General features: G+C 40.7%; 1 protein-coding gene across 1 annotated transcript in view; it reads right to left on the bottom strand.

Moving 5' to 3' along the window:
* KLF12 (Kruppel-like factor 12) overlaps nt 1–26,959 on the bottom strand; it is a gene marked incomplete at its 3' end in the record, with an annotated part of 160,066 nt that overhangs the window by 40,461 nt on the left and 92,646 nt on the right. The window contains exon 4 of the mRNA XM_009081099.1: nt 18,529–18,664. Within this exon, the coding sequence (XP_009079347.1) occupies nt 18,529–18,664 (136 nt within the window). The remainder of the gene's footprint in view (nt 1–18,528; nt 18,665–26,959) is intronic.

Raw genomic sequence — 26,959 nt, forward strand, 5'->3', positions numbered from 1 at the left:
ATTACCTTGGCAAACAGAATGTGACTCCTACCTGCAACTACAGATATGACCCATGAATCTAGACAGCCATTAGGAACATTTGCAGAGAACAGATACAAACCAATTAGCACTGTGAACATTCTAAGATAACGATATGTTTTTGAGCTAATATGCTAAGGCAAACCGATCTAAAAGTGTTATGCAAATTCAAAGCTGCAAACACCATCTTCACTGTATCTCATGTCCACAGTTGCACTGAATATCTTTGGGTCTTGTCCTTTATTAACACTGCTGTTACCAACAAGTCCTCCAGTTAAAAGATTGTCTCATTAATCCCAAGCCACTAAGCATCATGCTTTGATTGATTCAGTAAAACAGATCTGTGGTAACTGATAATGAAAACTCTTTAATCCCCTCTTCCAAAAAAACAAGTCAAACATGACTGTCAAGGATTCAGAAAGGTACAGTCAATCCTTATCAACTCTTTGCTTTTCTTCTTTCTATGCCTAAAGAAGTTAATTCATTTTCCTATCAACACAGAATGCATGATTGGTCCTATGCTGCTCTTATCGCACTCCGATCCAATAATAGGTACTCTGGCTCTTTTTCTAAGGTATTTTAATTGAGCATGTAAACATGTTTTATTCTTTGATGCTCTTTCATTCTGCATCATTAATCCCCAGCATGAAATCAATAGACTTAAAACATTTAATCATGCCAAAATGCAACATACAAATCCACAAATGACTTCAGTTCATCACACACACTGAATAGCCTGCAACTTGGAAACTATGCCTTCTTTTTGCCTTGGGAATCAGCAAACCCTAAGCTAGTCTTTCATTGAAGTAAACAGATCTTTTCTCCAAGAATCTGCCATTAGGCAAAAAAAAAGTTGATAAACAAAACATGGGATTTTCTGTTTGCGCTGTCATCTTTCCTCATCCCTTGCGGCCCCATTGGCCTTATGAGAAACACTTGTTTTACCACAACCTCTTGACAGTGTGCATGTTTAAAAGAAGTTTAAAAACATTTACAGTAACTGGGTTACAGAATGTACTGGAGGTGCAAGGGAAGAGAAAAACATCTCTGCAGTTGTTTATTTTCCCTTTTTAACAGCACACATTGTTTCTCTGCTTGAAAAGAATGCATAAGGGACAACAATCAGAGTTGCTTTCTTAAAAAAAAAAAGAAGAAAAAAGAGAATTAGCTCAACCTTATATATGATTCCCAGAGCCCCCAGGACACTGAAAGTGAGAAAAATTTCTTTGATGGGGCAGAAATTGTGGCTGAGATGCAAAAATTAAGAACAATCAGACCCTTACTTTGATTGGCAAAAGGGCAGAAACAAGTAAACAGGGAAAAGGAATACTCTAGATAATGGAATAACATCTTTAATTCTATTGCATTAAAAAGCACTGAAAGGTTGCTTATTTGAAAGGAGAAAATACAGTTTGGAAAGTGAAATACATGGAGAAGTGTGGAAATCAGCATGCTGAAACCCTTATTTGGGAGGCAAGCATCCAAAACCTTCCGAGGTTTATGACCACATTCCCATCCACTGCCCCATATAGAGTCCTATGCAACATGCCTCTAAACTCATGCGGTTCTTCACTGTTAGCTGGAGCTTCTTTGGATACCAACTGCAAGACACATGTTCACACATACTCATTCTGACAGCTGCCCATTTTCCACCTGCAGGCAGAGCAATGTCCTGAACTTTGCCTATGTGCTGCAAAGAAGCTTCAAAAGACAGGCAGAGTTCTGACGGTGGTGGCACTGGCAAGGTGTTGTACTGTAACCCTGCATCAGGTAAGAGAAGGAGACCTTGCAGTCAACCAGAAAAGGAGAGACTTTGCTTGTAGGTCCTTCTCAAACAGAAGGTTGATTTGGCATCTCCATCACCCCAGGAATAATCTGGCTATAAGGATTCAGGGTCTTCTGCCTAAGTGTCCATGGAAGTGAGGCTACTCTGCAGTTAGGAATGCAAGAACCATGAGGCTAAAAGGCTGTGTAGAAAATGGGAAACCTGGCTCCATACTAGAAATCTGGCCACTCAGCTCTCAGAGGGGAACATTGAAAGCTCTATTTCAGTATTCACAGCTGTTTCTGGCCTGATGCTGCTCCAGGGAATGGAGCCTACAGTCCCAGTCCTGTCTATTCTCAGCACTCTACAGGTTCTTCTTACCCACTCTCCTTTCCATTCCATGACTTTGGCACTCCTATGTATACAAAGTCCATATTCAGCAAGAAGGGAGATGAGACACTCCACTGCTCCCCAAGTAACTCATCTGATTAGGCCTACACCAAGGATCCCAATAATTAAAACAACACTGTGATGCTTGTGCTGAGAACTTACACCTCAGGTCTCCCACTCTGTTGACAAGCTAGTTAATTGAGCCCTTCTGCATAGGTAACAATATTGCTGTTTCTGCTGCCAGCTTGTTTGTCAAAAGAATCATCTCTGCTCCATTATCATCCAGAAAGGGCTGTGCAGACTACCTCTGAAGGAAACATGTTTTTGTTTCCTACTTGTTCCCTATACAGTCTGTAACAACTTAAGTAATGTAACTAGGCTGTATTCCCATGAAAACACTTATGTTCCCTAAGCCATCAGTAGGTATACACCTAAACTAGATGGGTAGAGTCTCCATTTTGCTTCTGAGGTGTGTAATTCTCTCCAGTGATTATAATGTGGATTTCAGGTGCTCTTCCTCAGAGATCAAATCAACCTGCAAAGCTTAACCTTAGCATACAGGTAGAAGTTTGTGTTTATGGTAATGCACAAGTGCTACTTGCTCAAGCATTTAGAAAGTTTTGAGAGAGTGTAACACAGATACCAGTGCCTTCAGTGTAGCATAACACAGTCCCAGTACAGCTGAGAGAGGGAATGAAAATTTCATAGCAGGTATGACTACACTTTACTGTAAGCATCCAGAGTTTTAGTGACCTCCTGATTTTGCAGTTTTTCCCACTGAAATTAATATTTACGCACTGAGCTGTATGAAGGAAAAGATGTCGATCAGGGAATTACTTCAAATGCTTCGGCTATCCTAGATGCATTAATTTTTCATTACCTCATTTATGAAAAAAACCACAAGAAACAAACAGACAAAAACCTCCAATAAGAAACCTGAGGTAAAACTAAAATATGAAATGAGGACATACCAAATCAGACAAAGAGAAGATCAAGCATTTTCTTCTGGTGGTGCTCTTATTACCAGTAACATCCTATTTATAATCATCATCATTATTCTTTATAATTTTCTTTAAAAATTATCCAGATTGTCTCTGTAAATGTGTATTTTTTTTCCTGTTTGACAGACACTAGATTCACTTTCAGCTGAAAGCAATCAAAGTTTAGACATAAGAAATATATTTTTTCAAGCCTGTGCTCAGTAGTTAACAATTTGGTCCTGGAGATGAACAGCAGCTACACACTTGGGCCTTAACATTCTTACTAACTGAACAGGCATCCTAACAAGTGAAACAAGATACTCTGCAATGCTTATTTGCTTTTTGAACTGATGACAAATGAGAACGACTGCTTTGAATTAGTCTTACAAACGACAGAAATAAAACAGAACACTGCAAATGTTTGTCTTTGAATAGTGGAGAGTCAAAGCAAACTAAGGTGAAAATGGTGTCCGGCAGAGTAATTCAGATGAGGAAAGTCATCCAGCTCCATAGCAGCTTGACCTGAACATAGCCCCAGAGGCAGTGCTACAGCTGCCAGCTAGACTGCTAGCCAAGAAGCTAGCAGAGGTGCAAGCCAAGAAGCCAGCCATGAACCCACATGCCAACGCAGGAAAGCTATATTCCAGAATTTGGCATCTGGGGCCTCCAGCTGCCAAACATCTCCCATCTGGCTGCGCCTGTGGATGAGGTGTTAAAAAGAACAGGGGTAAATTATACAAGAGCAAAAGCAGTACCATTTGCAAGACACTGAGGATGAAGAGGCACATTTTTGCCCACCAACATGTGAAGCACACAAATATGATCACTTTATCCCCAGTGAAACGGTGGATCAGGGGAGGCAGTACAGACAAACTGCTCAGCATTTTACAGGAAAAGAACAGTTAGGTGTACATGAACTGAACCAATAGTCTCAGCCTCTGGCCATCCATGCAGTTCAACAGATGCAGAAGATTTGTATGGAATGATTTTGAGCAAAACGTACAGCTTTTAGTAGATTTCATGAACACAAATAAAAAAAAAATAAAAGAAAGGCCTACAAAAAATACTTCTTCAAGACTTTGTGACCCGTTCTCTTCCCCTGCCATCACAAAGAAATTCAAGTATCTAAGAATGTTTCTGTGCTTTCATAACTAGACTACCATAATTTTGAGTGCAATTTTATGGAAGAATAATTTTCCTGAAATTTAGTTAAAAATACAACTTTAGTAATACAGAATTGGAAAAAAAAGCCCTAGACATGGGTAAGCATGAAATGTCATTCAAATGAAATATATCCACTCATATAGTTGTATTTAATTGTAGCAGAATTCACTTCTGACAAGAGTTACTCTTCCTAAACTGCAAGAGTGCCATACCCCATGAAGCAGGACCAGCTGTGAGGAATACTCCTAGCAGTGTCAGCAGTTTTAAGTGCACCATAAGAATTCGTACGTTCAAATGATACACTGACTTAAATATTCATCTCATTTCCACCTTTCACTTTACAGACAGGTCCACATGGCTTAAATGAGGTTTGACAGATATGACTTTCGTGATCAAGTTGCTCCTTTCTTTTAAAAAGACATAGAGAATCCTGTTGCTCTCTTCCAAATTTTTGGTTTTATTAGAAAATATTTGCCTTACTGAATATTACATTTCTGTCTCATCTCACCACCAACTTTCAGCAGTTTAGAATTGCTACATAGAATCATAGAATGTTAAGGGGTTGGAATGGACACTATCTAGTCCCAACTCCCCTGTCATGGCATCTCCATCTCCATCTAACCATACATGTTTTTCAGGGGGCCTTATTAGTAGGATCTCCTATTCATTATTATGGTATCTGTGAACTCTACACATAAATTCATGATCAAATTTTTAAGCACAATATTGACAACATTAAAAAAGAGTAAGAAATTAACAGCATAAGCTTCATTCTTAAAAATGCTTCCTTTAGAACAGAAGCTAATATAATTGGTGACTACACAGAACATTATAAATCATTTTGGCTAAAGATGCCTGCATTAAAAATTGCATCTGAAATACAAATGTATTTTAGAAACACAACATTTTAGGAGAGTAGTAGGCTCTTCAGAATGATTTCTGAAGTTGCACTGATAATTTCAAACAGATCAAAGAAAATTCTAAGGATTTTTCAAAATCAAATGTATCATTTCAATTTAATAGCCAAGGAAACCTTAAAAGCTTTGTATTGGCTTTAACAGAAAATTGCTGCTACTGCTACTTTGAAAATGTTTAAGTAATAGGACCCTGCAAATTTTTAATATTAATATACCAGTTGTAATGTAATTAACTGCAAATTGGAGATAGGAGTAGATTTGAGAACGACTTCTGTATTTGACTACTCATTAGCAATTTGAAAGTGTAATTGCTCTTAAACATGCCGTCTTCCCAATTTTATTATGAAGCTTAGTTGTACTTATAAATGTGAAGAATTTGATATATTCTGCAACTTATTTGCTTATATTGAATGCGTGAAGTCGTTTTTCCTTCTGAACTCCACAGATAGAGGGCATGTAGGTTACTAAGAGTAGACAAAGCAGCAAGTTGATTGGTTTACAACTGTCATAGAACTCCAAAGGAACCTTCTGAGGGCCCCACAAAACAAACAAAAGAAGGGGAGGACAAGCAAGCAAGCACACTGAGAGTGGACGTGTCAGTGCACACTGTTTTAAAACCCAGTAAAACAACAGCAATGAATCCAGCAAAAACAGGTACCCTATCAGCTTTGGTACATCCCTTCTGTCGCATGACATCATTTCTACACGGACAAGTGGTGTGAACCTAATGGCATCACAACACTTGCTGAAACCTCCCAGTCACCTCTGCACTGGATTGGCATATAACCTCTGCACCCTAAAGCAGGGCATCTACTAGGCACATTACACAGGAAGGTTTAACATTTTGGCCTCCTTGAAATAAAAGCAAGGAGATGCTTGCAAAGAGCTCTTCCTACATTTTACAGCTTTGCTTATCAACTCTTTCATGTTAACTGGTGATGACCCATTATAACATGAGCTACGTTGATTCAGATTAACTTTGTTACTCAATTTCAGTAAACTATTTTGAACATTTTAAACTACACTATCAAACATCAGGTAGGATTCTTTTTCTTTTCTCGTATTTTAGACATTGGTATTTGGAAAAAACTCTATTTGCAGCTTTCCCTCCACCCTTCCAGCCCCAAAATATAAAAAGCAATTGCAAAACTCAACTTTGGACTTTGCCTAGCCCCACATATTCCCCAGTCATGACATAAAGAGGGAAAGAAACCTGAAAAGCACTGCTACTAGACTTTGTCAATAAAACAGAACATTATATAATACACAATAAAATGCTTCATACCTGGAGTTGAAAAAACGAAAAGGGTTAACAGCTGACCTGGCACAGCCCCACATGCTCTCTCTGGAAATTGAACACAGACAATTAGGAATTTTAAGTTACCCCAAACAACTGAAGGGGACTAATACAAGCTTGAGGAACACTAACTGCAAAGTAAGGCACATAGCCTCAGTGTGGAAGGCACTTTAGGATTTTTCCAATTCACTTAAAACTCTCCTTAAACTGAAATTGCTCTGTAGAGGTCTCACCTAATGATAAGCAAGTCATTAGGAGCTCTGTGACTAATTTGCATGGGAGCAGAGTTAAAGCTGAAGGGCCCAGGTGTCAGTCAGTGGTAATTCTGGATCATATTTTCTTTTTAAAAATGATCATTGACCAGGAGGTAAACATCAATGAGAATCTATAGTGAGCAGACATTGCAGGAAGAGGAAACAGAGGCTGGAGTGAACGTCTGCTTCCAGAATTCTGCTGCGTAAGTAATATTATTCCCAATGCATCACTGAAAAACCTAGACTTTAATGCTTTTTACTTAAAACTGAGACTTCAGGGAAAATAGGTAATCTTCTACAATATTACCCGGAATACTAAACAACACAAATATATGGTGTCATAGCTGTATAAACTCCTGTGTTAATTCAGGTTTGGACTACATGGAATGTTCCTTTTCACTGAAAAATTCTGATTTACTGCATGTGCTCAAACAGGAGGCACCACACAGCTGGCTTTTGGAAAAAGTTCCAGCATGTTAGGGGAAAAAAAAGAAAAAACTGTAGAAAGCCAAGACTGTGAATAACCTCCTTCAGTCCTTCTCTCTGTGGTTGAGACTATGTACTATGAAATTAGTCTGAGGCCGATGCCCAAGAAACTAGCAAAAATATTAGAATGACAACATGAATTGTAAAAACGTTCTAGCACAGTAGCAGTTGAATCCATGTGCGCTATAAATTTTTTGAATGCTTTATAAGGCTCAATTAAAATGGCCAAGTTGGCATAGTAATTGTTGAAAGTGAAAAAGAAATTTTCAGAGCAACTTCTCTTGATTTATATAATTGCACCTTCCACTGGCCCTTGGAAACCTACAAATAATCTCTTGTCTGCCAAGATTTTGCACTGCACCTTTTAAACCTCTCACATTTCCTTGTTTCAATACTGGCTTTCTTTACTGTTTGCTTGATTTTACCATTTGTTAGATATTAAATTTCTGTTAATGACAAAAATGTAGATTACAAAATTATGTAAAGAATTTTTGAAACCTAAGTTATTTGCTCTATCATGGCTTGACACCTTTTTTTTCCATGCTCTTTTTCCACTCTCCATGTAGAGCCTCTTCCTTCCCAGAAACGTTATCTCAGGTACCTGTCACCCAGTATCAAGAGGTACAGATTTTATTTCACAACTGTGCCAGTACCTAATCAAAAGGTCCTGGGACAAAATCTTCCTTGCCCCATCAGCCTTGAACTGAAATCAATATGCACTGATAAAATGGTAACTGGAAACCATAACACTAACTGCTTTCTTCGATATCAATTAATTTATAATAATCTCTAGGTCTTACTGGAAAATTATTTATTCCTACAGCAATATATTACCCAGAGCAATTTTTTTTCATAAAGGTTCCTTTTTAACTAAGCAATAAGGCAAACAAATATAATTGCTGAGGTTAAGCATTTGCACGCTGAATTTTTTGACAGTGGGAAATTTAGCAGGCAACTAAAACTATGCTTAGAACCTACAGTATCCAGGCACTGAAGCAAAAGATACCCAGACATCATCCACCCAACTTCACAGACACCTAAAACTTACTATGTTCCTGCATAGTAAACCACTGAAAGCCAGGGACTGTGGCCTCCCACACAGTCTCTTCTCTGACCCAGAAACCATGGGGAAAAATATCCAACCCTTGTCCCTGGGGCTTGAAGCCTATCTGTGTTATGGAAATAGCTAAAACACATGTAATGACAGGTAATCAGCATAAAAGAGATATGTAACAGTCACTTCCCAATTCAAAATACAAGGGTAGGAGGAAAAAGAAGAGAAAAAGGACCACTCCTGGGTGTCTTTTGCATACAAATGTAGGTGTCTGGATTCCTGAGTCAGTGCTCTAACCACTAGGTTTTTATGCCATAGGTAGGTGGCTGCACTACTGCTGCTGCAGGCTATCATGTTTTGAAATAGTGGTGGCAGGTAGGAAGAAGACAGCATGATCTGGGTTTTAAAACAGGTAGAAATAGGTAAGCTCGTAACCAAGTACTGATCGCTTAATTTCCACAATGGAAAGCTGGGAATGTGAGTCATTTTTTTTCCAAACTGTATTTTAATGAACACCTACAGGTCAGAAGCCCAATCTCCAAAGAGAGCAGAGATGACTTAAAGTTAAGTACCTACAGAGCAGCTAAGTGGAGATAGCTCTAGGAACTGGTTGCCCTGCATGTTGAACTTCAGAGCCTTTAACTCTGTGTTGACTATCCTCTGGGAGTGTTGATGCCTTGTGCAGGTGCTTTGAAACACTGCTGGAGCCAATCACCGATTTCATAACCTCACAACACCTCCACCAGACCTCCCACAAAGCAGGCAATCTGCATCTTGTCTCAAGTGCCTGTGCTGAACTCATCTTGGTTCTTGGTACCTGTAGGCATTTGGGGATAGGGTACCTCTATATCATGTAGTATACTGACAAAGATGGACCTGTTACAAAACCACATTTTATTATTTTGACTATGCTTTAGTGGTGGCTAAGACTCTCAGAAACTACTGCAGGTAGTTTGGTAGCGGAAACACTGAGTGCAAAGAAAATCAACCTGTTCAGCTGGGTAAATAATTTTCAGCAAATAGTTTATTATACAACATTAGCCTGTGCTTTTGGAACTTTAATGACCAATATTTTAGCCATTATTCCAGTTCCTCCTGTGAACTTATCTATAAATGGTTTGACTCTTTGGCCCTGATAAGCAACTGATTACAGAAACAGCAATGGTCATCAGTTCTTAAGAGAAACACCATGGTGACATCTATGCCTATTTGACAACATTGTGTGTTCCTGATTTACCATGCACCATCCCAGTGCTATGCTAAATAATCTATTTTTCATGCAAATAATTGAGGAAGATATTTTGACATGACTGAGACTGCTGACTTTTAACAGGTATGTAAACCTAGCATTTTTTTTCCTGCCTATTGTCAGCTTCTAGTCATTCCTAGGTTATTTTATTTTTCAGGCTCTGTTTGCAATGCTGGACATTTCTGCCAGTAGCAGATACTGTGTACAGACCGCAGGATGAGCACTCTCTAGGGCAGCATCTGACCTCAGTACCTGCCAGCCTGCTCCACACCACCTGAGCTAGTGACACAGGCTAGGCAAGAGAGATTTGGCCATTGCTGCCTCCTCTGATCTACCCTGGGCTCTCCTGTATTTTTCAGCCTGCCTCAGCTTTCATATTTCCTTACACTCCTGTATCCTGTGGCAATTCAGTATATCTCAGAAGGATAAATAAATAAAAACATGACCCAAAGCTTCATTCTTGATGCATCTTTTGTCACAGCTCTACCCATGAAGGTGCACAGTTCGACTCTGGAACCTGTGACTATCATTACTTCAGGATTAGATGCTCTAGTATCAGCCACCATGCTGCTTTACTCTTGTTTCAGCCTTCAATTCCTTTCATTTTGGCTAAAGTAGTTTCATATGTGTGGTGGCTTTAAGCTCCAAGTATCCTTTATGCGATATGTTCAAAATAGTAAGACGTAGTAAGTCACACACACATGGACAATGGCACCTCCTTGGCACACAGGCTCAACACAAAAAACCTCTTCCGTATCCATCATCCAGAAACTTCCTATCACTCCTCTTTTATCTCCAGCCTAAACAGAACTTGCTGTGAGAAATGAGGTTGTGGTGGAGTCACTACTACTGAAAGAGGATTGAACTAATAGATGGGAAAACTCAGCACAGTCTTTTCCCATTATGCAGGAAAAGGAAAACTGCAGAAGAAAAATGGGTTTTTTTACTTTTTTTTAGATCCCTGTATTTACATGCTCATTCAATTATGCCTTGCTGAACAGTGCTCCTCTTTTAATAGTGCCCTCCTTTGCATGCAGTTTACACGCCTGTGACCTACACAACTTTTCTCATTTTGCATGCATTGATCTAAGCACTCCTGAAAATTTTTCATAAATCAGTACAAGCACTGCTATTAAGATTTAATTGTGCTGCATGTTTGTCTGTCACAAAATCACAGGAATTGCCTTATGGAAAAGGAAAGATAAAAACTTATCTGATCTAGATAATGAAACAAGAAGTAATTTTGCCTCAAGTGACAGCAGAGGACAATGCTCTTTCTTATCAGTAAGTCAAGGTAGCAGCTCACTGAGGTAGTTTTATTGTGGCTTTTACCTGCAGTGTTCTGCTGTCTAATCCACACCTATGAGTATTTGCTGCAGCTCTGAACTTCTGAAGGCACACAGCTCTGCCCCTGCCTTCGGTGCTGATTTAGAAATTAAAAACAGAAAAGCTGAGTAACGAATCACTAGGGAAACAGATGCCAAATAGGTGTACAAACTGCTAACTGGGTAGCAGTAATTCATAATGTTATTTATAATTCATTCCTCAATGTCAAGCTCTTCAAACAATTACAGCACGCCTGCCCCCCTATCCGTAAAACACATTTCACATATCTAACAACTAATGACTCCAGCTTCACTTTGCAGAAACACATTGCAGAGGATTAAGCATGGGAGTAAGAGGCAGACATTCTCAATCCCAGTTCATTCTCTGCTTTGCTGCGTGGCCTTGAGCAAGTCACTAACCTGTGGATAATTATAATATTTGAACACACAGGGGACCTGTACAATTTAATTAGTTAATGTTTGCAAAGCACTCCAAAGATAAAAACTGCTATATGAATGATAATCATATGCTATTGTTTCATGGCATTTTATTCCAAAGCACATTTGTGTAAACATGCTTAGAAATGTAAAATCTCAAAAATGGCAAAGTTTGATAACTACCATGAAATTATTGGCACTTCCTAGACTAAAATTTAAATTAATTAACAAATTAAATTTCTGAGAAGACCATTATATGCGAATTCAAAATAGATACTAAACTGAAGCTGGGAAGCAAGGTCTTTGAAATTTTGCTTGTGATGGATAAAGGTAATGAAAGAGACAAACAAAAAGGTATCTATGATCCAATACATTTTACAAATAACTCTTTCGGCACTATATTGGTCCTCAAAATAGCCTGAGATACGTTTTTTTTTTTTTAGCATCTAGACTTATGTTACAGCTTCAAGATGAATCATTAGACCAAACAAAGTTAATGGTAAAACTTGTCTGGACTTTAACAGAATCAGGATTCCTTAGTTCTTCCAGCTTTTTATGCACTTAATGTAAGCATTTCTCTCAAAAGGAAAATATTACCCCTAGCAATGGTGTGGTAAAATATGTACTGAAGAGCAATGTCCAGCCCTTCAAAGTGACTCAAGAGAAGAGAACAGACATCCTGATGGCAATGTGTCCTTGCTCTAGAGTCATCTACTCAGCAGTCATGGAAACTTACTCTTACAGGGGAGACAGGAAAACAATTTTGAATAGACCAAGCTCAAAGCACTTTTATTTTCAAATTAGCTTTCTTCAGGGAACAATTTGACAATACCCCATCTCTTGATACACTGCCACTTAAGCAATACAGTCCCTTCAAAGCAGGCAGTGATATTAATTTCTTTGTGGAAGCTGCTTCTTATTTGCAGCTGCTGCCCACCAAGCCCTTGTTCTTAAAGACCGCTGGCTGATGGGAAATCTGTTATCCTGGCAAAAGGTTCTGAGACATATACTGGAAAAATTTCACACCAAAAATCCTAGTGTATGCATAGAATGGCATTCTTTGATTTTACTGCCCAACTGTCAAGTTATTAACCTTTCCTTTTGTCAAATATTTTAAAAAAAAAAGAACCTTTTTAGAATAATATAGGTTTATTGGATTACTGAAACCCAAGGTTCATACTTAGTGCCTAAAGAGCAATTCCCAAAGGTATATAGGTCTTTCAAGCTCTTGAAGTAGAAGTCATCAATATAGCTTTAGGCACATTCATTTTTAAGTACAGACATTTCTGAGAATTCAGACTCTGCTACAAGGAAGCTTGTAAAGTGCCATATAAGCACACTGTAGAAGCCAGTACTTCAATGAGTTATCTGAACTGCAGGTAGGAGAAATCACACTTATAGTAGTTGTACCAGGCCAAAGTTTAGATGTACTAACTCAGTTTCTTCTTGAGCTACAAACTTCCAGCATGGCCTTAGAAAAAAAGAGGGTTTCTTCCTATATAACTTCAGCAATGTTAAGTTTTATCACTCTCCCTTAAACACTTGTCCAGGTTTCTTTATAACCACTGAGGAAGACAGATACCTCCAAAAGGCAGATCAATCCAGCTGATGAGCAGATTTGACTCAGAAGAATGAGTATCTCTCCACTGAGGCAATCCAAAATACTTAAGCCCAACTTTTAGATAGACTGTGTTGTGAGAGATGAACCTTCCTGCAAGGATATGTCCAAACTGGACAGTCCAGTACTGCTCAGAGGTTGCCTAAGCTAGCTGAGACACAGCATACATCTGCCAGCTCATTGGGTCATTAGCCAACTTTCAACCCAGCAACACTTGTCACTGCAGAAACCTCTTCTTTTCTGCCCCAGAATACTTATTTGAGACTGCTGAAAAAAAACAAAAACAAAACTAGAACAGAAGCATCCCTGAAATAATGACACAGTGGAGGCATCAACCATAATACAGATGACTGCCTGCCTTGGGCTCTATGTTACTAATCCTTTCACTTAAGTATCTGCATACATGCCTCTCTCTCAATGTTTAATAAGTCAGTTCAGTATGTGGAGTGACTCTGGAGAAGGATGAGGAGAAGCCCCACCATGTAATAGCCCATGGGAAGGTGGAAGGCCCATGGCCAGTTCTTTCTGAGTGTGCAGTGCAATTTTCCTCCAGGAGCATTGCAGCAATCATGCAATCTTCTGCTCCAAAGCAGTGGAAAAATGCATGCCAGACTTGGGAAGTCTTCATGAGAAAAGTAAAACTGAAACAGATATATTCCCACAATTTCACTTTGGACCAATTAACATTGGTGACCAATTTAATGAAATTAATTAATTCCACATCCAGTGGAAAAAATGTTTTTTTGAGAAATTCTAGACCAGTACTAGTCAATTCTCCATTTGTAAAATCACCATCCAATTGTGTGTCAGTTTTAAAAGGACCATTTTTTCATGGAGAGCGGATGTACCAAAGGAGAGAGAAGCAAAGTTCACACAAGTACTGCCAAAACACCCTCACTTATGTTTCTTGGAGACTCGGGACAAAGTATTTTGTCTGCAAGTGGAAGGAAAAACAGAGGTGAAAGTTCCCCATAATGAATAGCACAATAGTAGTAATGATTGCAGTTGAAACAGGAAAACAAACTATTTCAGTGTAGAAAATGAATGGTTGGTGGAAGCACAGATACAAACTTCGAGAGAGATAAAAATAAACCACAAAAGTTGATTTACATTGAAGAAGAGGAGAGAGAAAAAAAGAGATCTAGGGAGAAAAATCAGACTTGAAAAACACATACTAATTTAAGAGAGTACATTGGGATGGTGGCTAGGCTGGCTGTCTGCAGCAGAGTTTCATTTTCACTAGTGCAGTATCCAAAACTAACTCCTACTATATTGCAGTAATAGAAGCCATCAGAATTTAAAAATAAAGTAAGATTATCACATTAGCATGAATGTATCCATCACATAACCTAGCCAAAGAGAACACAGGTAGGGTCAAAGTCCCTAATCTCATTTTCATACAAGCACTCAGTGGCACCCACCTCTGTGCAAAGAAGAGTTCATGTTAAAGGTCACAACGGTCACATCCCAATGACAAAGGACATTTCTCTGAATTAGACTGCAACTATAATGATAAGTATTCAGGACTTCCTCTCTGAATTTTCTGTCTTACCCTTACCCCAGGAAAACAATATGCTACCTGAAGCACCATCAGTTTATATGTACAGTTCATCTTTTCCTTGACATTTGAAAGAAAAAATGGCTTGGTCAAAGACGTTCCCTCCCTACCTACAACACCTAAGGAGAAAAAAGTAAAAAGAGAAAGAAGAATTTCTGGATCTTTGGATTTTTACTGATACACTGATCAAACATTCAGGCTAAAAATCACCCTCTGCCTCTCCTGTTTCTGCTCTCAGCCTCTACAAGTAGAAGATCTTATGCAGTGCATATTTGGGAAGAGAGAGCTGCATGCTGTAAAATAATATATTTCACCACACAAGTGTGCATGGAAATAAGGAGATAAATCTCTTGTCTGGGGTCTGCATTACTATGTACCATGGAGATGGCTCCTGAGCCTTGCTGCATCAGGGCTGCCAGGTTGAGGGACCAACATGTTGCCTCTGTGAGGGACCCTTAAAAAGTTTTACTGGTCTTCTAGGGGTTGACTAAGGCCTTCTCCTCTCTTGGCCTCAAACAGATTTCTAGAGCGTGTCTGAGATTTGACCCTGAATAGACGATGCTATTCTAGCTGTGTAATAAGCATCAGTGGTGTTAGACATATAGAGGCAAATCTGCTCTTTGTTAGAGAGCTACATGTCAAAATGAGTTTGTAAAACACACTACAAAAAGGATGAAATGCTGCTTACAATGCAAAGCCCACTGAAATCTACATAATGCTGCAATATTTATTATCAGCTGAAGCATATTATCTGAGATTAATAAATTATTCTTAGTGCATATTTCGCAAGGCATAGCAACCGCCATAAAGCAGCACTGTCACAAGAAGAAATTTCACCAAAGTACCCTGCTTGAAATAATGACTTTGTTTATCTATAACTTTACATTATTGATTGGGTTTGCTGAACTGAAGGAGGACTATGAAGTCATTCCAAAAGAACCACTGAGAGAGAAGTCTGGAAGCTCAGCCAATATAAAGCTAGCAGCAAGAAGGCAATTTCCCTGAGAAAAAAATAGTCATACTTGGTCATTTTACAAATATGCCAGCAAATTACATTCTGTTTGCGTAAATAAGAACTAATGCCAGACATGTGACTCTTGGTGTTTCATTGTCACAATTTTTACTGATGGGAATTTTGTTCTTGTAAGACTACAGTGGACCTGAAACAAAGCAGTAATGCTGGTGGATGCCTTCCAGTTTTAGAGGACACAAAATGCAAAGCTTTCATATAGGCATTCCAAACTGTCCTGTGACCCAGCCACGTACGCATAATTTCCAAGACAACAAGCTTAAAAATGGCTGTACTAAAACAACAGTTTCTCCCCAAAAACTGACTACCTTGTGGTTAAAACCTTGTTAACTCCACCTGACCGACTTAGATTCAAAGGAAGATGCTGGAGCATTTAGTACTATCCTGTCACTCCCAGCTTCAGGCACTGTGGATTGCTGTACCCTCACCTCACACCAGAGATCTGCAGTGCTGACGTGTGTCCCAAGCAGCTGTCTGCACCGACTGCAGTCAATGGAGAGGAATGGGAGCTCACAGGCTTGAGTGTCTCTCTCTCCCTAAATTAGACAGCTAGAATAGGTCAAAAGAATTGCAGTCTGAACATACCAAGTGCTACCCGGCCCCTATGCAGGGAGGTGAGATAACTGGCTCAGCTGCAGGTATCTGTGTAGGCAAGATGAATCCTGAACCCCACAGACAGCACAGAGGGAAAGTCAGGAGGCAAGGACAGGCAAGACACCAAGGCAATCTCTCACAGCCCCACACACTGCATTATTTTTTTGTTGTCAACTGTGCAGCCATTCACAAGAAAGAGCTTATAAGCTCACTTAGAAAAGAACACACTCCGTGGGACAGTCGTCTAGACTCAAGGGCCAGCCTACCTCACTTAGGCACTTAGTTGACCTATGCTTCACTGACTACCGAAGCAGCCTTTCTATGCACGTCCCTATGCTGCCCAGTTATTCAGCAGAACAGTAGGTGCCTTTACACATCCTCAGAGGAAATTCCTGTCTGCTAAGTTTAGATGCTGAAATTGAGCACACAGGATCTCCCTTTGGAAGGCTTCAAAGGCACTTTCCTCTCTGCGACAAGGGTATGTAGAATGTGGGCTTTTTTTCAGTGGACTCCTTTGCTAAATATCTAATATTAAGCTACATATTAGATGCCCAAAATCAGGATAGTGCCTGCCTGTAAGGTACAATATCGCAGACCAAGAAAGAAATGAATTGAGTGAAGTCAACCTAATGTGCCAACATTTTTTTTTCAGCTCAGCAGCTCTGTGTGTGGTGTCTGTGACTGAGAATGAAGTAAATACGACAAATTGCAGATCACAGTCAAATTAGATTTTCCTAATGGGGCTTTTGAAATAAACTAACAGATTACTGTTTAAATAAAACCTGTAACAAGGATGAGTTGATGTTATATTATTAAATTTCTTAATTTAATTCTTAAGCTCCAGAGCCAGCCAAGTAATACTCAACACATTTACCTTCATGAACTGTGGAATGCACTGCAGAGAAGCTAAAAAAGCTTTTCCTGGTTTGACCAATTCTCTAAGTGTTCAAGCAATATCTATCACAGAGAACAGGATCTACCTGCCAGTCATATATTAGAATTATTTGGTAGTCCTCAATGCTTCTTTTTTTCATTACTTAGACCAAACTATTTAGTGCAAAATCATGATGGGTTGTTTTATTTGTCCAGCAAATTAGGTGGGCTATAAACTGAGAAAAAAACACTTAGCACTTCAGGGCCTGGTGCTCTAACTAGCAAATTCAAAATACTTGCAGGACCTGTCTATGAAGCAACAGTGTCACTGGTGAAGAAACCTTCCCTTCCTTTTAACACCAGGGAAAGCAAGGGAATCTTGCCAGTCACAGTGAGAGCCAACACCTTGCCTTGCCTGGCCCATAAAGACCTCCCTCTCTGCCTAAGGAGAACATAGGTCTGAGGTTCATAGTTACTGTGCTTGGCTAGATAATCAATTAGCACATGTCTGGTGAAAATTAAAAAAGAAAAAGCATCCCCCCTCAAACATGGCTTAGAAACATCAGCGCTTTTGGCTACGGATGGCCAGGAAAACAAAGCAAAAATAAGTACTTTTAGATACCATGTCAAGACATTTCAAATGCATCTATAATAATTTATACAATTACAATGTCTAATGGCCTTTATTATACCCATTCTTATTTAATAATGTCCAGAAGGCCCATATTTTGAGCCTTTCAGATGAAGTAATGTGTTTTGTGGGTCTAGCACAGGCTTCAGTGCCTGGAGGCTCTAGTTCTATTTCCAGCTCTGCTTCAGACCTACAGGGTGACCTTTATGCATAACCTCATTTTCCTCACCTATAAAATGGGGATATTAATACTTATTTACCTCACAGTTGGTTCCCTTCCAGCTGCTACAGTGACTGAACAAGCACATGCATCTACAGAATTGCTAATGTTCATGACAAACTGTTTCTTTTTATCAAACAAGAAATGCAGGTACTAAATTAAGAATTTATTTGTCCATCCAGTTAGTAAAAGTGCACGGAAAAATAATAGCAATGGAAAAACTGTTTGAAGCCCCTCACTAATTTCCTTCCAGTGACACCGTCCTACAGGAGAAATGCAGCTGGTGCCTGTCTGACAGCAACTAGATTCAACTTCTTGATGCCGCTTTCAGTCAAGAAAAGAATTCATGGTTTTTGAGTGTAAATGTAAACTAGTCTCCCTTTGGAGAGGTTATAAAATCACTGCCAGCTTTGCAAGTAAATAAAGGGGAAGAAACAATTTCAATTTGAAACTCAAACTAATAATGAGGGCAGAGAGAAAGAAAGGAAAAGAGAATGAGAGAGATGAGAAATACATCCATCTCTTCCTAAAGGGAACAAGCTACACAGAAGAGATGCTGGCAGGTATGCATCCCGCAGCTGGGGGGACACCCCTGTGCCACCAATGCCTCCATTGGCCCAGGAACACCTCAGCAACACTCATCTCACTCTGGGAATGTGATACTTACTCTTGTACTGCTCTGGCTATGGAGAGCGCTGTAGATCCAGTTTCATTAACGCTATCTAAGGTCACATTTGGCAGGTCGTCATCATCACTGTCACTTTTAATTTGTCTGGGAGATAGGCCTCGGGGGTCCATTTGTGCTGGAAAGAGACATATAATGGATTAATATGAGCATGCTGAAATTAATCTTGTCCCAGAACAACATCAGGGCGCACAACACATCCGCCTGCTCTGGCTGGATAGCAACACTTGCGCTGAGCTTCCCCAATCAGAAGACAGGTAGGCAAAGTCACCCAGAGGTGCCACAACTGGGCACCAGCACTTCCAGTGGCATGCAGGTGTGTCAACTCACAATGGCTACACCAGCACACTTGGCAGCACTGAGATACAACTGCACATACAACATCCAGCAAAAACCCAGTTTAACCTAAAGTTACTTACTCTGCCTGTCTTCGGAAAGTGAAGGGAAAGGGCTACAACATAAAACACTCAAGCATAAATTTTACTTTAAAGAGTCAGGACCGATCTCTGATCCTGGGTGTTCATCATGAGATACTAGGATGGAACACGTCACCCCAGTCAACTAAAATGTAGGCATCCAAAAAAACCCAGTTGTGCTAATTTCTGACACGATTCAACACCAATGTCAGTCTCGGAAGGATCCTTCACTCCACACTACATGTGTCATTTCACACAGGCAACCAACATTCAGGTGACTGATGTCACGGGGACTCGGTCAAAATTTTTTGAAAAGTCAATGTAGTCTCAGGTCTTACAAATATCTGAAGTTCAGGAACTTCAGGATTGTTTAATCCATCCACAGTTTACAGTATCCATACTGTATGGCAATGGGCTAAGTGCTCAGGTGCTGGCACTGGGGGCTGCAGAGGCTTCTGTGAGGAGCCAAACACAGTCGGTTCCAGCTGCTCCAACCAACCCAACGCAGGGCATGGCTGAGCCCTGCAGCCATGGTGGGGGTGTCTTGGGGAAAACAGGTTTAAGAAAAGGCAAAAAAATGGTCAAGAGAGGAATGAGGGAAAAAAGTGTGAGAAACAGCTCTGCAGACACCATTGTGAGAGGAGATGGAGAGAGGAGGTTCTTCATGATAGGGCAGAGGCTTCCCTGCAACCCCCTGGACCAGGTTGTCCTGATGGGAACTGCTGTCTATAGGGAACCCACATTGGAACTAGGAACCAGTGTGAGGAGAAAGAGCAGCAGAGAGGAAACATTATGGACTGACCAGTCTCCATTCCCCATTCCCCATCCCCTGAGACAGGGGAGGGAGAGGAGCTGAGAATGCAGAAGTAAAGTTGAGCCCTGGAAAATGGAGTTGGGGGGTGGTGGTTCCCACCATCCTAATCTGTTTTTAATTAGCAATAAATTCATTTTCCCCATGTTGAGTCTGCTTTGTCTGCAATGGCAATTGGTAAGTGATCTTCTTGTCTTTATCTTGACCCTTGAGCTCTTTGACTCTATCTTTCCCCCTGTTATGTTGAAGAGGGGGAGTGTGAGAGCAGCTGGGTGTATGCCTGGCAGCCAGCCAAGATCAACCCACCAGAATCAGGTTTTGTGCCAAAAGGAGACAGTAAAGGAGAGGAGAACAGAAAGGTAGGTGACCTGCCTTCCCTCTTACGCTGGCTGCTGCTCTCCGAAGGGGAGAAAGCACAACCTGCATATGAGTACGGAGAGGAAAACAAGAGATGGGCGTAAGAGGGAATATGGGGCACAAGTGTGAACTGGGAGAGTGCTGAAAGGACCTGCGGGTTGCCTGTGCCAGGGGTCAGACCCTGAGACAAACTTCAGAGGTCATGTAGCGAAAGCGACATTCCTCCTTACTCATGAAATATCACTTCGGATTAGTAAGTGCTGAGAGACACCACAAGCAGCTGGAGTAGGGAGGAGAACTGGACCTGCAAGGGAGGAGTAGGAAGAGGAAAGACAGACAGAGATTTGTGTAAAAATGTGTTTATTTTGTTTAGTCAAGTGAAATAGAGAAATTAATGGTAATTTATTTAAAGAGCTAACTGCTGCAGTTTGCTAGCTTGTGCTCTCCTGCACTGCACTGCCAGAGACAGGACACTTTGCGGGTCTTGAAGCATGATTTTCAAGAAATGTATTCATTCCTTCTCAACTCTGGCTAATCACAGACCTTGACAACAGGTATTACAGGCTCCCTTTAGAGATCATGAAGAGTTCAGTGGGCCCACAGCTAGAGAGCAGCTCCAAAAGTCAATCTTAAATTTCGCATTATGCCATCTTTATGTTACCATGTTCACTGACTCTAGAAGAGAGACTGAATTACAATGAAAAATGGGAGGGCTACAGATACTTCAGGAGCTGTGCAACCATAACAGTAGCACTGATGGATAGCTGGACTCTTGAAAGCAAAGCACTCCACAAATAAGTGATGAATCAAGGGAAAGTTGGTCTTAAATTTTAATTTATGTCTTAGCTGAGAACCACCTCTGAGAAAAAGAACAGTGAGTGATTATAGCTACCCTTCAGCTGCAATTTTTTTATGTGGAACTTCATAAAGAAAATACTATTAAAACATGTTCAGTAAGCTGATGAGACAATCCCTTCTGGAAGCACAGTGCATTTACAGTTGCACAGCACTACTTCTATCACCTTTCTACTAGTACAGTTTAGGTGCTTCAGCAATGCTGGCTACATTTGGACTGCTTATTATTTCTTCAGGTATGGTAAAGAAAACAGTTTTTGCCTATCAAAGGGAAGACTGTTGACAATGAACAAGGACCTACATGAGACAAACACACAGCAACTTAGAAATTGTTCAAAACATTTGCTTTTGGCAGAATGAGCACCATTCTGACTGTGCTTCTTAAAATCATGACTTAGACACGGTGATACTGAATGTGTACCTGCGCTTCAGGGATGATCTAGTATTTAAGAGCAATTGAACCATTGAGTCAGCTGACTTAGTCCTAGAAAATTATCTGGAAAGAAGTGCTACTTCTGCCTTGTTCTGTAATGTTCTTTCTTAAAACCATGAGATTATTATTACTTATTTTATTACTTCACTTTTTCACAGAATCATAGAATGGTTTGGGTTTGAAGGAACCTTCACCATCATCTAGTTCCAACCCCCCTGCCACAGGCAGGGGTACCTTCCATTAGACCATGTTCCTCAGGGCCACATTCAACCAGGCCTTGAACACGCCCAGGGATGGGGCATCCACAACTTCTTTGGACAGTCTGTTACAGTGCCTCACTACACTCTGAGCAAAGTGGTTTTTTTCCTAAAGTGAATCTCATTACAAAAAGTTATGTTTGTATCTGCTCAATATCTAAATGTGCTACAGGTGATGCATTTGTGAAAGCTAATGCTTGTCACCAAAATGAAAAATTCTAACAGGAAACCATGCACATGACACTTTAATAGTGCTTTCACCTGACCTGAACTACAGCAGAAGTTTTAAGCAGCTAGCTCAGAAACTTTCTTAAGCCTAATGATCCTAACCCTAACTTGAAATCCTGAAAGTTGTTACATAATTTAGTCTGTAATACTGTTTTTACACGCCAATTCTGATCACTTAAGTGTGAATGCACCTGCATAAAAAGAGGTGTGTAAAAATATACATGAAAAATCATGCATACTTTTGCTCCTTATAAGACATGTTGTTTCGTTATTATTGCAAATTGCCAGCTCTTAAGATATTATTGAGACTCCTATGACATATGATATAGGTTCTAGATTACTAGAGGGATATGCTAGGATGAAAACTCTCAATTACCTTCTTTTTGTTTCTGCTTGGCAAGGTAAGTCCTACTCTGTATACTCCTAACACAGTCACGAAGTTGCCAATGGCTGTTATACTTTTGCACCTAGGGATGATCTGGCCCACTGGGCATGGTTTACCCCGTCAGACACCAATGTCTGAGCACACCACAAGGTGCTGCAACACATGAGCATGGTGAGGACAAAAGGTGAGGAATGGAAATGTATCAGTGGGCAAATTCAAAAGCTGGCAATTCAAGAACATTTTTTGCAATAATTTTGCAATGAACCTAACTAAAGATTGTTATGAAATAAGACAATGATCTAGGGATTATTCCCTTATTTTTTAATGCTGGCCCACATATACATCCTTTTTTGCCTCCCTCACCATTTGCCATCTCTTTTCAGCTTGCAGACTTGGGTGGCCAAGGTGCTGGAGAGCTGAGGTGACTAACCAGGAGGTTGAACTTCACTGCTGCCAGCTGGTGTAAACTGCCCTGTTTTCTCATCAGCATGACTGCAGCTGCTATGGAGAAAACAGCCTTTAAAGCTAGTCTCCTCCCTGAAATGAGCCATGTGAATAATCGACTGGCCAAAAGCCTAACAGATATCTCCTCCTCACCACTCACTGTAGTGTGCAAACTGCAGCACAGGATTTTTATACATTAAGAGTTCATGACTCCTACTTATGTCAACAGCTTTGACTTTCTCTTGGACATCTAAGAACAACTGTCGAACTGCTGGCACCAAGGTTTATAAATACCAGCCGCAGTTCATAAACACTGAATTAAAAGTAATTACTGGCTTAACAAACATCAAATGGGAAAGAATAAGGAGATGCAGGCAAGAGATAATTTAACAAATGAGAGGAAAAAGGTGGAGGACAAGTGAGTAACGGAACACAATTGGCAAGCAAGATGGAGGGAAGCCCACAAAACATGCCAAAGCATTTTAACCTCCCTTTGTGTTGTACCTTGCTCTACTATCCAAGCTTTTCCATTAACTTAGGACCATAGGTCCAGACAGGACCCATCTGGGCCACAGAATCAAGTCCTCCCTAACACAGGCAGACACAATTAATAAAGCTCAAGCCATAAACCTGAGTTAGTTTTCTTGCCCTTGTTACTCCTCTTCAAGGGCAAGATTTGTTTGACAGAGCTGTCTGGTGGCTTTGTGAGGACTGAATGAGGTTAAAGCAAGACAAGCAAAATGAAACAAGTCAGAGACTGCTGCTTTCGTGGGACAAAGGTGCCATTGAATGAGTGCACAGGAGCTAGAGAAACAAGCTGTTAGCTCTCCATGCTGAATGGGCTGGTGAGCCAGGGGAGTTATTCAAGAACATCTGCAAATGCTGAAGGCTGCAAACGGCTATGTTGCTTTCCATCCTTGTTAGCCTCAAGAAACAACGATCCATTTTTTGCTACAGAAAGTACAGAGAATTGCTCTTGGTGCACACATACATAAAATCACTTCTCTATGTCCCCTTTGCCAAACTGTACCAAAAAGGTGTTTCCCTTTGGGCACTATGAGCAAATTCACTCTCTGCACTTGTTATAAGATAAGATGTGCAAATAGGTCTCATGTGAGGCACATAACCAGCCTGTAAATACTCTAGAACATAGTCTACTGTCATTAATATTGTATCTGCCAGCTGCCAGTTGCCACTAGGAAAAAGTCTGATCTGGATCAGATAAAAGTTTGCTTCTATTTCTATCGAACTAAACAGTTTTTGGCTTTAAAATTTATTCTGGCTGGGGGGCCAGACAATGCCGGATCCTGCTTCTCAGGACAAAATTGCCTGTTCTACAATGCTGGAAGAGATTTAAACTTGCACAGCAGCTTTCTAATGAGCATCGAATGAATTTCTGCTTGCTGGCACATGTCTGCATCAGTTTTGACATGGTACAGGATTAGCCATGTCAGGGAAGCAAAATCTCTGGGAAAGATCCAGCCTGCTGGTTGCTAAGGGCAGATGAACCCCTTGGAACAGGATGCAGCCTCTGCCTTTTCAGGGGATTAACCTGAGCACATGGCCACACCATCAGGGTATTTTTCCCCTTCTCCACTCTCTAAACTGGTGCTCCTGTCCACATTGAGTCAACTCTTGGAAAGGAGAGGACTACAGATTTAAATCACTCTAGGCTGACAACAGCTCAGCACACCTCCTCTCACTTCACACACACATACTGCTGATACTAAGCTGTTAGGTAAATGCTGTCCCACTGTTTGTCATATTTGGGCTTCACCTGAGTGTGTCCTAACCTCTTTGCTTCTTTCCAGTGATTAATTAGAGATACACACTTCAAGTGCTCTGATCTGGTTGGACAAAGCCACGCAGTGTCAGAAATCCTGCAGTTGGATGCCTGCAGTAGGTGTCATGGACAGGGCCATACACTACCACACTGCTGTCACCCCTGGCAGCTTCCGCTACTGCAACCTGATTTACTTTCTTTAGTCAAATTTCCTGTGAGTGAAAGGGATGAAAACTCATCTCATCAATGGACTCATGAAGATCCACTAGAAGTAATTTCACGATGGCACACTATCTTTGACTTAAAGGCAAATATGAGCCCCTTGGGCTAAAGATGAATGAAATATTTAAGAACAGGAGAAAACTAAGTAACCATCAGGAGTTTTGCCTCTCTTTATACCTAAGTCACATAGCATTAACTGATGCTGAAATGACTCATTATGAGATGATGCTTGCTAGTGGGAAAGCAGAGAAAGAAAATTCCAGCATCAAAATATATTGAAGCTTCTGGTTCACTTCAGCTTAAAACCTCAGTTTTCTTCATTAAATTAATTTCTCTGCTAATAACTTTGTAAACAAGTATATATGTCGGTCTGCTGATGCACCACACCACAATAAAAACTGAATCACATTTAGTTACTCTCTTTAAATAACTAAAAATCTATTTCTGCTTTTCGAAAGGATTTCCAAATTCAGAGCTCATTTGCTTTTGTTTCACGTATTAAATGCCCCACCCTGCTTTCTCTGAAGGTTGCCTATCAACTTGCTAATCAAAATGATTGTTCATTAAGGGATTTCCAAGTGGCCCTGACATCCACCCACTAAGACTTGCCAGTCAGAAGCAGGGTTGCATGGCTCTGCAGTGGGCAGAGTAACACCAAGACTTGTCCTAGGTGAGACATCAGCCTGCATGGCAGGGAGGCCCCTCTGGCCTTGCCAGCTCTGATCCACACCTGGGCGATGTGTTTGCTCTCTCAAACATAGCCACAGGTTTTGTGATGAAGGTTTAAATAATGCAGAAACATGAGGTGCCTCAAATAAGCCATTTGTTGTTGCCAAATATGCTTCTTAGAAACTCCTCTCCAGTTGCTTCCAGTGCATGCTGGCATACAACAGGTTAAACACTATATTTAGCTGTAAGCAACAGCTGCTTTGCACTTACCTCCTTCAGGAATGGAAAATCAAATACCACCTACATGGCCAAAGCAACATGTACAAGAATATCATTAGAACTGCTGTCACACACATGTGTGTCCCTGTGTCTGCAGAGCATGAAGGACTGAAGTAACAGTGACATTTGCTGCCAATCTCCTTAAAGCACAGTACTGGAAAATATGGCTAAGAAAATTGTATGGCACTCATGTTTTAGCACAGTATGCTACTAATCTGCCAGCATCAGAAACAAAGCCACTTGCAACAACCCCATCACCCAATAATACCTGATAGTATGTTTCCATCAGTCCCTGTCCTCTCTCAGAGCCCTGGACCTCAGGAGCAAGGTAACACTGGGTGGGAAGGGAAGTGTCACTGTCTTCAGGCACCAGCACCCCAAATACAACCATCCAACCCTCCCACATAGCCAAGCAACCCTCTCTCTACAGGGGGAGATGGGTGCCTTCAAGGGCACTGAGCCTGCTTGCCTCCATGGGCTGTACAGCAAAGTCAGCAGTGCGAGGCTCCCTCTCTCCTCTTGCTGGGTGCTGGGGCACCAGCCCTGGCACAGAAAGTGGCCTGGTGTCCCACTGAGCCATTGGGGACCTGCTCCTTGCTGGGAAGAGGAGAAGAGTAGCCTTTGTCATGCCGTGGTCTTCTGGAAAAGGAGCAAAAGTGTCTGGGAGGATCTCAGTAAGTGTATGAAGATGGGATAATGGCAACAGTAATGCTCAGGCTGCCTGGCTCCCAGGTTCTTCCCACCTGCCACTGCTTGCTTAATGCCAAAGAGGTGCCTCAGTCCCCAGCAGTGATGCTAAAGAAAATGATCTTAGGCCTCAGGGCCCTAGTGAGCAAACATGGAGGAGAAGTAATTCACAGGAGGACAGAGTGATCATCCTCAAAGTTTATCATTTGCCAACAATTATGAATACTGTAGTGTCTAAACCATAACTTTGGTCTCTAAGTTTGGCGTACAGCATAGTTCAGTACCTGAAATATTGTAAGAAGGAAACTGCTGGCCAACAGAGACTCCTTTTGCTCTTTTCTTGAACTGAAACTGTCTCAAATGCCTCTGATTTTAAAAAAAATTTGCATCTGGGTGGACCAAACACCAAGCAGAGGGACCAACTCATCTCCATCCTTCTTGGTTACTCTTGAAAAATAGGGTTTACAATTATGTAAGCCCAGCTTCACATGGTATCTTGATGTCTGAAGCAACTGAATATTCTCCTCCTTGGAAATTTTTTTAGAGAACAGGAGACCAGCATGGATTTGCCCAGCAGGCAAACATCG

Source organism: Acanthisitta chloris, unplaced genomic scaffold (assembly GCF_000695815.1).
Source record: "Acanthisitta chloris isolate BGI_N310 unplaced genomic scaffold, ASM69581v1 scaffold6768, whole genome shotgun sequence".
Taxonomy (NCBI): domain Eukaryota; kingdom Metazoa; phylum Chordata; class Aves; order Passeriformes; family Acanthisittidae; genus Acanthisitta; species Acanthisitta chloris.